At 61.9% G+C, this 15,998-nt stretch overlaps 1 protein-coding gene across 4 annotated transcripts in view; it reads left to right on the top strand.

Moving 5' to 3' along the window:
* EIPR1 (EARP complex and GARP complex interacting protein 1) overlaps positions 1 to 15,744 on the top strand; it is a 67,790-nt gene extending 52,046 nt beyond the window's left edge. For all 4 annotated transcript variants that reach the window (XM_005889367.3, XM_070374966.1, XM_070374965.1 and 1 more), the window contains 4 exons: positions 6,233 to 6,369; positions 9,232 to 9,399; positions 10,724 to 10,891; positions 14,219 to 15,744. In XM_005889367.3, the coding sequence (XP_005889429.2) occupies positions 6,233 to 6,369; positions 9,232 to 9,399; positions 10,724 to 10,891; positions 14,219 to 14,393 (648 nt within the window). In that variant the 3' untranslated portion in view covers positions 14,394 to 15,744. The remainder of the gene's footprint in view (positions 1 to 6,232; positions 6,370 to 9,231; positions 9,400 to 10,723; positions 10,892 to 14,218) is intronic.
* Positions 15,745 to 15,998: the final 254 nt, after the last annotated feature.

Below are 15,998 nucleotides of genomic sequence, written 5' to 3'. Positions count from 1 at the left end.
CTCGGCAGGGCATCCAGACCAGAGTCCAGGGTGCCCCCTCCTGCTCCCTGCCCCCGCCTACGCTCAGGGGGCTGGCTCTTCCCTGAGACCACCCTTGAGCCCAGAAAGGGACATGGCTGTCCTGTGAGGGTGCCGGGCCTCACGGCAGCGCTGGGCAGGACACCAGCCCTGGTCCGGGGATGCGCGGAGTGACCGAGCGGCCACCGCCCCCCGGCAGGCGACGCCCGGGGGGGTGTTAGGAGTCCACTGCTCTGGGGCCCCCACTTTGTGGGCCTGTTCAGTCATCAAAGTGTGAACAGCTCTTCAGACCCTCCGTCGTCTCAAAATGCTTTTACGGTAGGGTGATTAATCTGTAACTGATTTTCTGCAGGGACCAATTTCGTTTCTCTCCCCTTTTTTTATCTGCTGTCAGCAGTTCTGTCGATACCACTTTGCGACCCCGGGGCTGGAGTATTTAATACCGAAACCTTCCTATCGATTCCAGCCATCTTCACACCCAGCTCCTCAATTTTTGTCCTTATTGTTTGAGGATATTGCCTTCTGCGGTGAATCTAATCTTATGCTCACTGCATCATTACCTTTTGCAATTAAATTGGAGGCTCTCTGCCATTTGTAATCATTAGCAGAGCCCCAGGGAGGCCTGGAGGGGGTGCTCCATGGGTACTGGGACCCCAAGGTGGTGCCCGCCGATTTGGGTCTGCGCGTGCTCACGCCCGGGTTCTAGGGCTTTCCCCGGCTGTGGGAAGAACTAGCTTCCGCAGGGCGGAAGGGCGGCTGGCGTCACCTGCATACAGGCCTGAGGGCCGGTGCCCAGGGGAGCACTTCCTGGGAGGAAGAGAACAGGCTTCAAGGACATGGTGTGCTTCCAGAAACCTCTAGTGCAGGTTTAAAACATGCTGTAGGAGGCCGCAGCCCACGCCGATGGGGAATCGCTCCCCGCAGCCCTGTCTGCTGTGCCCACACCCAAGGCCAGCTCACTGCCCAGGGACAGAGGCTCAGGGTGCAGCCCAGGCTCCCCGCCTCCTCACCCACGACCCCCCTTCCCTCAGCTTCCTGGGCTCCGCGTGTGGCCAGCGGGGAGGAGGGCCGGCTCCCGGAGCCCCCAAGTTAAAAGTGGAAGGTACAGAGAGCCTGTCTCTCCAGCACCTTGCTCGTGGCTCCTCAATGGGACAGAAACACCTGTTATCTTCTCGCCCATCTCGGCCAAAGACCTTAAATCCGCCCTCACAGCCTTCCCTGTTTGGAGTCTGTTTGGAGATCACACCGCGTCGGTGGGTGTCAGACACGGTTTCTGTCCACGAGGAGGGGCTGGCTTTTGGTGCCACAGAGGGAAGCCCTTCTCGCTCTTCTTCCTGCAGTATCAGGCCTGCTTGAAATGAACTGCAGACACGTCGAAAATGACCTCGGGCTCCTCACCTTTGCTGGCACCTGCTGCTGTGCGTGCATTTCCTAAACATGGGGACTCTGGTTTCCAGGAGGCCACTCTCAAAACCTGTGGAGCCAGAGCGCTCCTGGGGGGCAGAGTCCTTCACGGGTGTGGGAGCCACCAGCCTTGCTGGGTCTCAGGCCGTCGTGGGCCGGGGCGTGGCACGCAGCGGGTAGCCCTCCTGCCCTGTGACCCCGGGGCGGGGGTGGGGGTGGTGGGACCCTTTCTTCCCCCTTCTGAAGGCAGCGATGGGCCTGGGGTGTCCTGCCGAGTTGCGTTCCCAAGACAGTCCTGAGGCCCCTCCCTGGGCCCAGAAGACAGCGCCCCCTGTCCCTCCCCCTGGGTCCCTGAAGGCAGAGCAGAGCTGGGGGCAGGGGTGGTGCTTTTTAGGGGTTCGTCTTGTTGAATCCTCATAGCCTTGGGGGCAGATTCTTTGATATCTGTCTTACAAATGAGACACAGGAGAGAAAGCCAGGCCTTAGAGAGATGCAGTAACTCGTGGTCACTCACTGGGAAAGTGGGGACCCGCTCGGGTGTCCGGCTCAAAGGGGGGCTGCCCTTCCCTGAAGGCACCCCTGATGGCGTCGTCTCAGAGGGGCATCCTGGGTGTGTCGGTGAGAACGCAGTTGGCTGCAGGACATAAGAAGTGACTTAGATAGGAGGTTTTATTGTCTGCTGAAACAGGTTGGGGAATACAGCTCCCCGGGGTTGGTTAATTCAGGGTCTTCATCAAATCGAGGGCCCAGTGACTCTGCATGTTTCTCCTCTGCCGTGTCCGCCTGTCACTGCTTTCCGCGTCATGACTGAAAGGTGGCTGCAGAGGTTCCAGCCATCACATCCAGACTCCACAGCACCCTTGGTTTGTAATGAAAGCCTTTCCTGGAAGTCCCTTTGTCACCTTTTCATGCGTGACTGTGTGTCCAGGCCTAAACCCGTCTTGGAGAGGGGAGCAAGCCCACCAGGCCTGGCTCAGGGCCGTCTTAGCCCCCGCCTGGGGGCTGTGCAGGGTGTTCCAGGGAGAGGGGCTCCCACACTGGGGGCTGCTGTGTGACTGGCAGCTGGGGCCAGGCTCACGGTGGACTTGCCTGCATGGACGCAGCGTCTCTTGTGCTGGAAAGGCCACAGCCCTACAGTTGCTTCACGTTGGTGGGGTGAGGGGGTAGGATGGTGGCGCTTGCTGATCTCTCTGATCCTGAGGGGCATGTGCTGGGCCCCAGATTCTTGAGTCCTACCCCCTCTCCACACTGAGTCCTGCCCCCACTCCACGCTGAGTCCTGCCCCGTCTCTATGCTGAGTCCTGCCCCCGCTCCACGGGGAGTCCTCCCGGTCTCCACGCGGAGTCCTCCCCGTCTCCATGCGGAGTCCTGCCCCCGCTCCACGCGGAGTCCTCCCCGTCTCCACGCTGAGTTCCGCCCCCGCTCCACGCTGAGTCCTCCCCGTCTCCACGCTGAGTCCTGCCCCCGCTCCACGCTGAGTCCTCCCCGTCTCCACGCTGAGTCCTCCCTGTCTCCACGCTGAGTCCTCCCTGTCTCCACGCTGAGTCCTGCCCCCGCTCCACGCTGAGTCCTCCCTGTCTCTACAGAGTCCTGCCCCCGCTCCACGCTGAGTCCTGCCCCGTCTCTATGCTGAGTCCTGCCCCCGCTCCACGCGGAGTCCTCCCCATCTCCACGCTGAGTCCTCCCCGTCTCCACGCTGAGTCCTCCCCGTCTCCACGCTGAGTCCTGCCCCCGCTCCACGCTGAGTCCTCCCCGTCTCCACGCTGAGTCCTGCCCCCGCTCCACGCTGAGTCCTCTCCGTCTCCACGCTGAGTCCTGCCCGCGCTCCACGCTGAGTCCTGCCCCCGCTCCACGCTGAGTCCTGCCCCCGCTCCACGCTGAGTCCTCCCTGTCTCCACAGAGTCCTGCCCCCGCTCCACGCTGAGTCCTCCCCGTCTCCACGCTGAGTCCTTCCCCTGCTTCACACTGAGTCCTCCCTGTCTCCATGCTGAGTCCTGCCCGCGCTCCACGTTGAGTCCTGCCCCCGCTCCACGCTGAGTCCTCCCTGTCTCCACGCTGAGTCCTGCCCATGCTCCATGCTGAGTCCTGCTCCTGCTCCACGCTGAGTCCTCCCCGTCTCCACACTGAGTCCTGCCCCTGCTCCATGCTGAGTCCTGCCCCCGCTCCACGCTGAGTCCTCCCCGTCTCCATGCTGAGTCCTGCCCCCGCTCCACGCTGAGTCCTCCCCATCTCCACGCTGAGTCCTCCCCGTCTCCATGCTGAGTCCTGCCCCCGCTCCACGCTGAGTCCTCCCCATCTCCACGCTGAGTCCTCCCCGTCTCCATGCTGAGTCCTGCCCCCGCTCCACGCTGAGTCCTCCCCATCTCCACGCTGAGTCCTCCCCATCTCCACGCTGAGTCCTGCCCCTGCTCCATGCTGAGTCCTGCCCCTGCTCCATGCTGAGTCCTCCCCATCTCCATGCTGAGTCCTCCCCGTCTCCATGCTGAGTCCTCCCCGTCTCCATGCTGAGTCCTGCCCCCTCTCTATGCTGAGTCCTGCTCCTGGCCCAGGTCTGCCCAGTCCTGCCCCCGCTCCATACTGCGGGGCTTGGTGACGGGGGTGCTGCTTGGGGCTCTGGAAACCTCACGCCGAGACTCTCCTTGGACTGCCCCTGCTGGCTTGAGTCCCAGCGTTTTGTTCGTCGGCGGTGCCTTCTTTGTTCTTGTCCTGCACCAGTCGCTCTTCTGAGAGGGTTTGGGGGAGCCTTTCATCACTCTTCCTGGACCAGGAAGCACTGAATATTTCTCTTTAATGCTGGAAGCAGATTACCGTGTGCACTGCACCCTCTGGAGTTCTTGCTGAGTTCTGTCTCCATGTCACCAGGAAACCAGAAAAAGTGATTGATTAACCTTAACAACTTGCACCATGCTGGCTGCCCCGAGTAGCCCCTTGAAAAGCTGACGGTGAGCTGTCTTTCAGGCTTTCACTAGAACCTGCCTCGCAGACGTCTTGGCACCCGTGGGCGCGGCGCTCTGCGGCCCTGCTGGTTCCTGTGGTAGAGGGAGTGGTGGAGCGGGAGCCGGACGCGTTCTGCAGGGCAGCTGTGACCTTGGGCGGGGCCCCTGCCCTCTCTGTGGGGGTCTCCACTGCTGAGTTCACGTGGGGTCTTGTCAGTTACCCATGCTCCCTGACAGGCGCCCCCGAGTTAGCGCTTCCCACTGGCCATCATGCAGTTTCTGTGGGGACCGTCAGAAGTCTGGAACCTCAAGGCTGGCGAGGCTGCGGGCTAGGGGTCTCATTGGAGAGCTCTCGGGTGTGCTTGGACAGAGGGTCTGGGTTCCTCGTGGACTGTTGGCCAGAGGCCACTCAGTGTGGGTGTTGGAGGCAGGGTGTTGGTCAGTTTCGCGGCCTTTCCTTCCCTTGGAGGCCGACAGAATCCGTGTAGAGGCAGCGCGGGGAGCTTGACTGGCGGTGACGTTTGTTAAGGGTTCGACCTGGCGCTTGCTCCTGGTTATGGATTGGGGGCCAGGGCGGGCACCCAGGAGGGCTCCCCTTGAACCCGGATGGGTGACTGTCTGTGAGCTTCCTTAGAGACGAGACACTGTCCTGACCCTGCAGGCCTCTGTCCGGCACTTGGGGCACGGACTCCAGGTGTTCTGTCCCCGGGAGAGGAGCGCATGTGCCCACGAGGACTAGCGCCAAGACGGGCTGGCACGAGGCCCGTCATCCACGTGCTTTGCAGAGTTGGTGAGGCGGGAAAGTGGGTTTTGGGGAGAAAGGTTTTCTGGGACAGGTTGAGACTGTCCAAGGAAGAGGTGAGGTGCATCCAGCTGGTCAGTGCCTCCTGGGCGGTGACCCCTGATGCTGCAGTCACACCATAAGTGGGGCCCTGGATCAGAGTCATTCTTAAAGACGTCTCTGCTGTCAGACTTCTTAACCGGGCCAGGCTCCCGGGAGAGGAAGCGGGTGGTTTTCCCCAGGTTCTGGTCGAATCCCCTTGCACTGACCATCTGCCTTGTGGGCCACGCCTGGTGGGGCTGAGTCTGGGCCTGATAAATTCCTGGGGCCTCCGTCCAGCACTGCGGTGGCCACCCCGGGCCCCTCTCAGAGGTTCTGCAGGGCAAGACTGGTATTCAGGGTTAAGTGAAGTGGGTCACGGAGGGGCGAGTGTCTGAGGGCCACAGACAAGCCTGGAGCCCCCTGTGTCCGTCCCCACCAAGTGACAGGCCTTTGTGCGGAAGATCGAGGGCGGTTGGGCAGTGGGATGGGGCGCCCGTCTCCAGGCTCTCCCAGGGCTGGTGGTCTCCAGGGTCTCCACTGTTACCTACTGGGGTTAATTAACCCCCAAGTAACAGAGCCAGAGACCCTTGAGGCCGGGCGGGGACTGTCTGAGCACGTGTGTGGTCAGGTCGTGGCCGTTGGTCCCTCGGCACCTGGGGCTTGCAGACCCCTACTGCCTCATCCTTGTCTTTGGAGGAGGCTGATGCTCGGGCTGTTCTGTATGATTGCCTCAGATTTGAGCAGATCCTCTAATCACACACAGGCAAATCCTGTCTGAGAGAGGCTCTATTAATACCCTTGCTATTTTTTTGCTGTGCTTCATTTTATAAATGTATATATATATATATATATATATATATATACGTTTTTTTGCAAATATGGTTCAAACATTCTTGTCTTTTAAGGGAAGAAAACAAAGACACAGCTTCCTAATTATTTTCAATAATTATCTTCAACGATATCCTGTACAAGATATCATCTTAAACATTCTGAATAGAGTTCGAATTACTTATCTTTCCTTCTTCCTTTGAAAATATCCCCAAACCCACAGCTGGCCAGCTCAGCGTCCCTGGAAGGGAAAGGACAGCTGAAGTTCACAACGGGCCGCTGGAGCCCACATCACAACTGCTCCCAGGTGGCCACGGCGAATGACACGGCTATCCGAGGGTGGGACACGCGGACCATGAGGTCAGTGCCTGCGGACAGGACTCGCGCCCGGAGCCCCACCCCGCCCCGCCCCGCCCCGCCCCCGTCCTCCTGGCTCGGGTCGGGTCAGCTCTGTTGGGGGCCACACGGCCGGTGTGTGTCCGTCTTGGTGTTGTAGGGAGTTGCACAGCCGCCTTCCTCCTCTGACCCCGCCTTCAGTACACCAGGGGCTGTGGGTCCAAGCCCCTCACTGGTGGTCTGGCTCCTCTGGGTGCCCTTTGGCAGCCGTGGTCTCCCTTGGAGATCCGGGTCAGGCTTTCGCAGCAGCTCAGGCTCCAGACGGTGATCGCGGGCTCCCGGGTCCCGTGATGGGAGACTCCAAGGTGAGGGCTGCTGTGTCTCCGGGGTGCACGCCAGGGGGCGATCACACTTTGTCACCTAAGGCATCACACAGGCGGCCCTCGCCGCTGATCACACAGGCGGCCCTCGCCGCTGACAGAGCAGAGAGAGTCACCTAAGGCATCACACAGGCGGCCCTCGCCGCTGATCACACAGGCGGCCCACGGCCCTCGCCGCTGACAGAGCAGAGAGAGCAGCTTCTCTGCACCAGGTGTGGTGTTGACGGGCAGAGGAGTGACGGGGTGCGCTCTGTTGTCATGGCAACGGGAGCACGGCAATCTTTTCTAAGATACAGTTTATCCCCTCAGCACACCGTAATTTATCACTAAGCTGCAGAGACGGAGGTCGGGAAATAGCTCCTGTTGCCTTCAAGGGCGGGGGCACCACCTTAAATCTCGGTCCGGGGCCCCATGAAAGTGCAGGGGGTAATCCATAATCGACGTGTGTGTCTGTGCCGGGCTATGCGGGGTTTGCTGTGAGGTGCTGAAAGCTGTGGGCTCAGACTGTGGGGGCTCGGGACCAGAATGCATGCCTCCAGGGCCTGTGGCCGCCTTTCCCTATTCTTAGCGTTCCTTGAAGGATGTGAAGATTTTGGGGGTCTATATGAGAACCTCAAAAGCTAAACTCACAGACCCCAAATCCAGGGCCTGAGGGGCGGCACCCTGCAGCCCCCTTGCCCACCGTCCCTGGAGGGCGTCCCTGGGGTGCTGGGCAGTGGGTGAGCCAGGCTTTTCTCAACACGGTCTCTCTCCTGCCCACAGCCTGTGCACCTCCTCAGCCGGCTGCTTCCGGCGCTGCTCGGGGGGTACACAGGGCTTTTGTGTTCAGGCTGCCGTGCCTAGAGCCGGCAGGAAAGCCTGGGTCAGCACTCCGCAGGCCCTGGGACCTCAGCAGGCTTGGTTTTATCCATTTCCCTACTTACTTCTCAAAATCTTGAAGCTTGGGCTTCTTGCTTTAGGAAGAAATTACTAGGCTATTGGAAAGGTACAGAATTAGAAACCAGTTCCTGATTTAAGTGGCTTTGGGCTGGAAAACCCGGCCTGGGAGCAAAGATGGAAAGGACTAAGTCGTTGCTGTGAGTGGGAGCATGGAGGTCTGGGGTGCCACTCCCCGGGAGCTGCAGGGAGCACGTGACCCAGCGCCTGCAGGAGGGGATGCTCCCCTAGAGCAGCATGCGGAGAGGGCGGAATGATGGGCATGGAGCATGGAGGCCTGGGGTTTTGCTCCCCGGGAGCTGCAGGGAGCACGTGACCCAGCACCTACAGGAGGGGGCGCTCCCCCAGAGCAGCACGTGGAGAGGGAGAAATGACAGGCATGTCCTGGGGCTGTGCTAGGCCTCGTCCATCCTGCTGGACGCAGACCTCTTGTCCAAAGCCGCTGTCCCACCTCAGGATGACCGCTCCTCTGGTTTGGGTGTGTGACGTGAGAGGGGGTTGCGGTAGAGACGCAACAGTGTAATTCCACACTCTTGTGAGAGGCGGCTTGGAGCTGGGCGGTGGGGCATCAGTCAGGTCTGTGCGTGCATGTGTGTGTGTGCCTGCTCTTCTGTGCACACGTGTGTGGGCATGTACACCCGTATGTGTGGGCACATGTACCCGTGTGGGCACACACATGCGTGTGTGCTATGTGCATTGCGTACATCTGTGTACACCTGCACGTATGTTGTTCTCCTCTGCACACGTGTGTGGGCATGTACACCCGTATGTGTGGACACATGTACCCGTACGGGCACACACATGCGTGTGTGCTATGTGCATTGCATACATGTGTGCACACCTGCACGTATGTTGTTCTCCTCTGCACACGTGTGTGGGCATGTGCACCCGTATGTGTGGGTACATGTTCCCGTGCGGGCACACACATGCGTGTGTGCTATGTGCATTGCGTACATGTGTGTACACCTGCACGTATGTTGTTCTCCCCTGCACACGTGTGTGGGCGTATACACCTGTATATGTGGACACATGTACCCGTGTGGGCACACACGTGCATGTGTGCTGCGTGCATTGTGTACACACGTGTGTGCATGCGCACACATGTGCACGTGTGCACTCTAAACAGCCGTGGCCGACTCAGCCCCTCCCGCCGCCGTGTTGGCACCCAGGCTGTGTGCGTGGGTGAGGGACGGGCCTGGCCATGACAGGCAGTCTCCCTCAGTGTTTCTCTAGCTTCTCCTTCCTCTTCTGTCTCTGTGTCTCCTGACACTGTCAGCACCGTATCCTGCTTTCCACCCCCTTTCTATGTCTCTGGTCCTTCTGGACGTGGGCTGTCCAGTCTGTCTCTGCTCCTCCGTGACAGTCCCCTCCCTCCGGCTCCCTCTCATCAAGATGCCAGGTCACCCCCTTGAGAGCTGCCAGGCAGCCCCCATCTGCAGGGTCACAGGTGCGGACTGCGAGCAGGAGCCCCCAGCCCAGACCCCACGCTGGCCAGGGTCTGGGAGGGGATGTGGGGGGCAGTGCTTCCCATGTCCCCCCTCTTACCTGTGTGTCCACTGCCCGCTCCCAGCCAGATCTACTGCATCGAGAGCGCTCATGGCCAGCTGGTGCGGGACCTGGACTTCAACCCCAACAAGCAGTACTACCTGGCCAGCTGCGGGGACGACTGCAAGGTGAAGTTCTGGGACACCCGCAACGTCGCTGAACCCGTCAAGACCCTGGAGGAGCACTCCCACTGGTGCGTGCCTGGCGGGGCGGGGGCGGGGGGGCGGTAATTAGGTGCTTTATCTTGCTGATTATGTCACCGTTTGGAAAGGCAGATACCAGCCTAGTTTGTGCTGCTGTGATTCATTCAATCAACCAGTTTTATTTTTGCTAAAGAAATACTAATTCCAAATCTGAATGTGATTCATAAACGTAGGAAAAGAAAAGCATTAGATTCTGTCTTCTCTTGAAATAGTGCTGGTTCACGTATGCAAAAATGAACGTGCACAGATGTTCCTGAGGCATTGTGCGCCATGCAGGGGGTGGAGACCCCCAGTGCCCAGTGGTAGGAGGTCAGATAGGTCAGTCCAGCAGCATCCATGTGGGGGATGGTGAGGGTGTGAGGCAGGGCTGGGCACGCAGCACGCAGTGCACCCAAGACCCGCTGTTCTCCCTAATGTGTCGTTTCTGTGCGTTCACCACATGCTGGGGGCTTTTTGCTAAGTGAAAGAGATCAAGTTGGAGAAAATCATGTGTAGTGTGAGCCAGTTTTTGTCCAAATAAAGCATGTTGTGTGTGCATATGTGTGTGTGCGCTCGTCTGGATGCGTGTGTGTGCCTGTGTGTGATGTTGTGTGTGCATGTGTGTGTGTGCGCTCGTCTGGATGCGTGCGTGTGCCTGTGTGTGCTTACGTCTGTCCACATGTCAGCATGTGCTGCTGCGTGCGTGTACGTGTGTGCTTGCATCTGCGTGCATGTCTGTGTACTGCTGTGGGCGTGTACACTTCTGTGCGTGCACGTGTGTGTGCTCATGTGTATTTACCATTTGAATGCTGGAGTACAGTTGAGACAGTTCGGTCATTCCTGCAGTCCAGGAAGAAGCTCCCGTCCTCTGGACCAGAGTGGGCTGTCTGGCTGTCTGCTGCCCACCCTCCAGTCCCGGGTCTGCAGCAGCTGCTGAGTGGGTGGCTCAGCGCAGTGAGCTCGGGTCCTGTGGGTCAGAAGGAAGCTGGGCCTAGTGACCAGACCAGGCGTGAGGGCAGCCCTGGCCGGGGCAGTGTTCCTGGAGGCCGCCCGGGGCCGGCTCGTGTCTCGGTCGTCTCTAGTCCGCGCTGTGCTTCTCAGGCAGTTATGACCTTGGGCGCCCTGGGCAGCCTGTGTGCACGCTGCACAGTGAGTCCAGGGGCCCCCTGCGGTCCCTGCTGCCGTCCGGTTGTGTCTGTCAGTCGGGATTTACAAGGTTTCAGGCTGCGCTGCGAGCTGCCCCTGCTGACCACCACCCGGTGTTGGCCTGAGCGGGATGAGGCTGCCCCGTCCAGGAGGGCCGATGGTCCCAGCGCCCTCTCCCCCTGCCCCCAGGGTGTGGAACGTCCGCTACAACCACTCGCATGACCAGCTGGTCCTCACGGGCAGCAGCGACAGCAGAGTCATCCTCTCCAACATGGTGTCCATCTCCTCCGAGCCCTTCGGCCACCTGGTTGATGACGACGACCTGAGTGACCAGGAGGAGCGCCGGCTGGAGGAGAAGTAAGCGCTTGCGATGGGCGGCCCAGGCGTGCGGGAGCGTCTCCAGGTCCCTGTGGTGGTATCGGGCGTGTGGGTGATGGAGTTGGGTGGCTCAGCAATGCCGTCTGGTGTGGCCTCTGAAACGCGTGTCTGTTCACGTTCTTGCCAAGCTTTACAGGTGAGGTTGTGAGGACCGCGGCCGGTCTGCGCCCTCGGGAGTGAGCCGAGGCCCACGCTGGCCCTCGGGATGCCCTGTGGGGCAGGCTGCACTGGGCGTCCTGCTCGCTGTGCCGTCCTGGGTCAGGTTGCGGCCCATCTGCCCCTGCTGGCAGGTGGCGGGGTGGGACCGCAGGCCCAGACGAGCTCCGTGCCCCCACGCCGCTTCCCCGGAGAGGCCCCGAGGCGGCGCTGGGGCCTCTTCACGGTGCCTGCCCTGACAGCCACAACGTCTTGTCTTGGTGGTGTCTTTCCCCCGGACCTTCCAACCCTGCTTGCGTCTGCTCAGGGGCCCTCTCTTCGCCCTGGGCTTTGGGGCTCACGCAGGGCACCCTGGTCCAGGGCGGCAACACCCAGGAAGGCCGGTGCCCTGCGTTAGCAGCCTGGGTATTGAAGGAGACCCCTTGCTCTGGGGAGGAAGTGTCTCCGTGTGTGGTGGCTGGCTTCTGGTGTGCGGGAGTGTGATTCAGGCCTCCCTGGAGTCAGATCTGGGGCTGGGGGTCTGGAGTAGAGCCCATTGAGTCAGGCAGCCTGAGCCCTGGAGCGCAAGAGGGCTTGTCTTCCTGTCCTGCCCTTCCTCACTCTCTGCTGTCGTCTGATTGCTTCCGCTGCCCCACGACCGCCCAAGTGAAAGTGAAAGCTGCTCAGTCGTGTCCGACTCTTTGGTGTGCCCCATAGATACACAGGTCGTGGGAGTCTTCAGGCCAGAGTACTGGAGTGGGTAGCCTTTCCCTTCTCCAGGGGACCTTCCCAACCCAGGGATTGAACCCAGGTCTCCTGCATCGCGGTCTGATTCTTTACCAGCTGAGCCACCAGGAAAGCCCAAGAATACTGGAGTGGGTAGCCTATCCCTTCTCCAGCGGATTTTCACAACCCAGGGATCTAAGCTGGGTCTCCCGCACTGCAGGAGGATTCTTTACCAACTGAGTTACAGGGAAAAATCCCCGTGTGAGAGGCTGACTTGGCAGCGACCTGTCGATCGTCTCCCTTGACGCCGTCATTTTTCATTCAGACGCTGGGAAACACAGCATTTAGACACAACTGCGGTGGCTTCAGTCCAGCGGCCTGCCACGTGCAGGGCTCGGGGTTCTCCGCTGTCCTGTCTGCTCTCGGCCAGGCAGGAGTCTGCGTCCTGTCTGTACCGGAAACAGAGCCAGCAGCCGGCTCGTTGGCCCCAAGTGGTCCAGGGGCCCCACCTGCCCGTGGCAGCTTCAGACAAGCTCACCAGGAGGGGAGGCAGGCATGCGGCTGGCAGGCGTGCCCGGAGATGGCATCATTGTGAGCTGGCTCAGTTTCCTGCCAGCCGGCTCCTGGGGTTGGTCCACACATCTTAGTGACTCGGGGGAACGGAATCCCCCTAAGGACTTGTAGGAAGGGTTTGTACCAGGCTGCCTGCTGGCCACCGCAGGCCGGCTTCCTGGGAGGACAGGGCTGGGGGCTAGTGGGATCCTGAGCCCGAGACCAGGGGGCACGTGGGGCGGGGTCTCCCGAGAAGGGTCCCAGAGCCCAGGACCAGGGAGCACGTGGGGCGGAGTCTCCCAAGAAGGGCCCCAGAGCCCGGGACCGGGGGCAGGTGGGGTGGGTCTCCCGAGAAGGGTCCCGGAGCCCCCGATCAGGGGGCAGGCAGGGTGGGGTCTCCTGAGAAGGGCCCCGGAGCCCTGGATCAGGGGGCAGGCGGGGCGGGGTCTACCGAGAAAGGCCCCGGAGCCGGAGACCAGGGGGCACGCGGGGCGGGGTCTCCCGAGAAGTGTCCTGGAGCCCCGGATCAGGGGGCAGGCAGGGTGGGGTCTCCTGAGAAGGGCCCCGGAGCCCTGGATCAGGGGGCAGGCGGGGCAGGCTCTCCGGAGAAGGGCCCCGGAGCCTGAGACCAGGGGGCATGTGGGGTGGGGTCTCCCGAGAAGGGTCCCGGAGCCTGGGACCAGGGGGCAGGCAGGGCAGGGTTTCCCGAGAAGGGTCCCAGAGCCCTGGATCAGGGGGCAGGTGGGGCGGGGTCTCCCGAGAAGGGCCTTGGAGCCCAAGACCAGGGGGCAGGCGGGGCAGGGTTTCCTGAGAAGGGTCCCGGAGCCCTGGATCAGGGGGCAAGTGGGGCGGGGTCTCCCGAGAAGGGCCTCGGAGCCCAAGACCAGGGGGCAGGTGGGGCAGGGTCTCCCAAGAAGGGCCTCGGAGCCCAAGACCAGGGGGCAGGTGGGGCAGGGTCTCCCGAGAAGGGTCCTGGAGCCGGGGAGGAGGGACTCGCGGGGTGGGGTCTCCCGAGAAGTGTCCCGGAGCGCAGGGACTTGGGGTACATGGGGTGGGGTCTCCCGAGAAGGGTTCTGCGTACTGAGAGCGTGGGTGAGACGGGAGGCAGCGCCCGAGGCCCTCCGGCGAAACAGCTGCAGGCCTGTGCTCTCTGCAGCTGGGTGGGCGGCGCAGCTCCGCAGGCTCCCGGGGGTCTGCGTGTGTGAGTGCCGTCCGCCCGGCGTCCCAGGGAAGGGACACATAAGCCCTGTTTGTAGCGGTTGATGGGGAAGTCAAAACCCCAGCTAGGACCTGCTGGCCCTTCCCGCCGGCTCCGGCCAGCCCCGCACCTGGTCCAGGCTGGGGCTCCCTCTGCCCACCCTTGGACTGTGCTGTTTGGTCCCCAGGTCCCTCTGTCAGACGCCACCAGACCATCAGCCGTTCTCCACTCAGCCACCGTCCGCTGAGCACAAGCACGTCCTGCTCCAGGGCTCATGGAGGAGGTGTCGGGCAGTGGATGGCACCCCACCCTGGCCTGTAGGGCCCTCTAGGGGTGGCCCTGGGCTCCTGCCCCCAGGAGGAGGTGTCGGGCAGTGGATGGCACCCCACCCTGGCCTGTAGGGCCCTCTAGGGGTGGCCCTGGGCTCCTGCCCCCAGGAGGAGGTGTCCGGCAGTAGATGGTCTCTGTGGCCCTGAGACCCCTCTGGGGGTGGCCCTGGGCTCCTGCTTCCAGGAGGAGGTGTCGGGCAGTAGACAGCCTCCCCCACGGCCCTGAGACCCCTCTGGGGTGGCCCTGGGCTCTGCCTCCGGGAGGTGTTGAGCAGTAGACGCCCCCCGCCCCGCCCCCAGGCTCCTGGGACCAGGCCTGCGGCTGGGGCAGGGTGCCCGCCCCTCACGTGTGTCGGTGCCTTGCAGGAGCCAGGAGCCCCCGCAGGACAGTGTCATCGCCACCTACGAGGAACACGAGGACAGTGTGTACGCCGTGGACTGGTCCTCAGCCGACCCCTGGCTGTTCGCCTCCCTGAGCTACGACGGGAGGCTCGTCATCAACCGCGTGCCCCGGGCGCTGAAGTACCACATCCTGCTGTGAGTGCCGGGCCGCCGCGGGACTGCAGCCGCGGCGTGTGGGGCCCAGGCTTTCCAGGCAGAGCCCCGTCGGACACGGGTGCCCATGAACAGTGACAGGGCTTCCGCCCGCTGGCCTCTGCGCCTGCTGCCTCTGCCCCAGAGACCAACACAGGTGCCCAGGCCAAGCGGGGCGCACGCGCTCCTTCCGCTCTGAGGGCTGTTGGGCGTTTCCCTGTGATTTGTTTCCCTGACGTCGACGTCATCTTCTCGCGAGATTAAATGGAGTAACAGCAGCGGTGGCCGCTGGCGTCCTCCCTGGGGCTCCGTTCTGTCTTCCCGGTCTCAGCCTGGAGGACGGGCGGGTGGGCCTGCCCCACCCGGGGGGGCGCTGACGCTGCCGGTGCCCCGAGTCTGCCCCGGTCGAGGCCCCGACCCTGGCCGCCACGCACCTTGGGTCCCGCGCTGTGAGGCTGACGGCCTCTTTGTCACCGCACGGTCACCGCCTGCCTCGGTCACCCGGACGCCTTCCCACTAAGCCCTAGGTTGTCGGTGAACCCCTCTCCCGGGCGCCCTTCGTGGAGCCAGCGCGTTCAGCTTGGAAAGGCTGGCCCTGCGCGCTCTCCCCCGACTGGACGCTGGAGGACCAGCAGCGTCACCTCACTCCCACTTGGCACCGACTGAACGCGTGTGGACTCTGCATGGATTGGTGCTGGGATGCAGGCCTGGGCTGGCCTCCGGCTCTGGGCAGTGGGTCCCTCCAGTCTGCGGGCCAGGTGGGAACCCAGAGTCAAGGCAGAGGGAAGGTGGGCTACAGACCCTCGGTCCTCAAAACTCAAAAAATTGGAGCTTGCTCCCTGGTGGCTCCAGCCAGAGGTGGACCTGAGCCCAGCCTGGGACTGTCCATGCGGCCACAGCGGGGCAACACCCAGGCCCACGCGCCCAGGAGGGGTGCCCCCAAGTCCAGCTGTCCTGACGTGGACATGCGGTGACCTGGGGTTTCCAGCGTCACCGTCACCCAGTCATGGCGGCTGCCCCGCCCCCACCTGTCCCGCCCACCTCCACCTCCCCTGGTGTCCCTGGCTCATCCTCTGAGACCGAGTCCAGCTGTCACCTCTCTGAGGCGCCTCCCAGGACTCCAGCCCCTTGGTTAGCCTTGCGTTTTCCTGCCTGAGTCGTGTGCAGCGGTTCCTCGGCCAGCGCACCCTGAGCCCGCTGGGGTCCGGCAGGACGGTGAGGGCTCCCTGCACAGGGTTCTGGGGCGCAGGCCCGGCCCAGCGCAGTCATGGGGTGTCCCCGGGGACACCTCGGTTACCTCTGGTGAGAGCTGGATGCCTTCACAGCTCTATGCGGGAGTAAATTAATTTATCACTTAGGACCCTAAGTGTGTATGGCCATCAATGGTCATCTTAGTAGGAACACATGCAGGTCAGTCCATTTTAAAATATTCTAAAATTGCAAAAGATCAGAAATCATATGTGTTGGGAAAGGTAAAATCTCTCTCCCCTTTCTAGTTTCTTCTGTCTGATCTAAGAATTAACAGGAGACAGACGACAGGAGAAAATCAGATTTAATTCCATAGGTGCAGAGTCCCTGTGAGCATACCGGGACCCAGGACGGGCTGGGCATG

This window comes from Bos mutus, chromosome 8 (genome assembly GCF_027580195.1).
Source record: "Bos mutus isolate GX-2022 chromosome 8, NWIPB_WYAK_1.1, whole genome shotgun sequence".
Classification (NCBI taxonomy): Eukaryota; Metazoa; Chordata; class Mammalia; order Artiodactyla; family Bovidae; genus Bos; species Bos mutus.
Note: the sequence above shows the minus strand (reverse complement) of the source record. Positions and strands in the feature narration are given on the sequence as shown.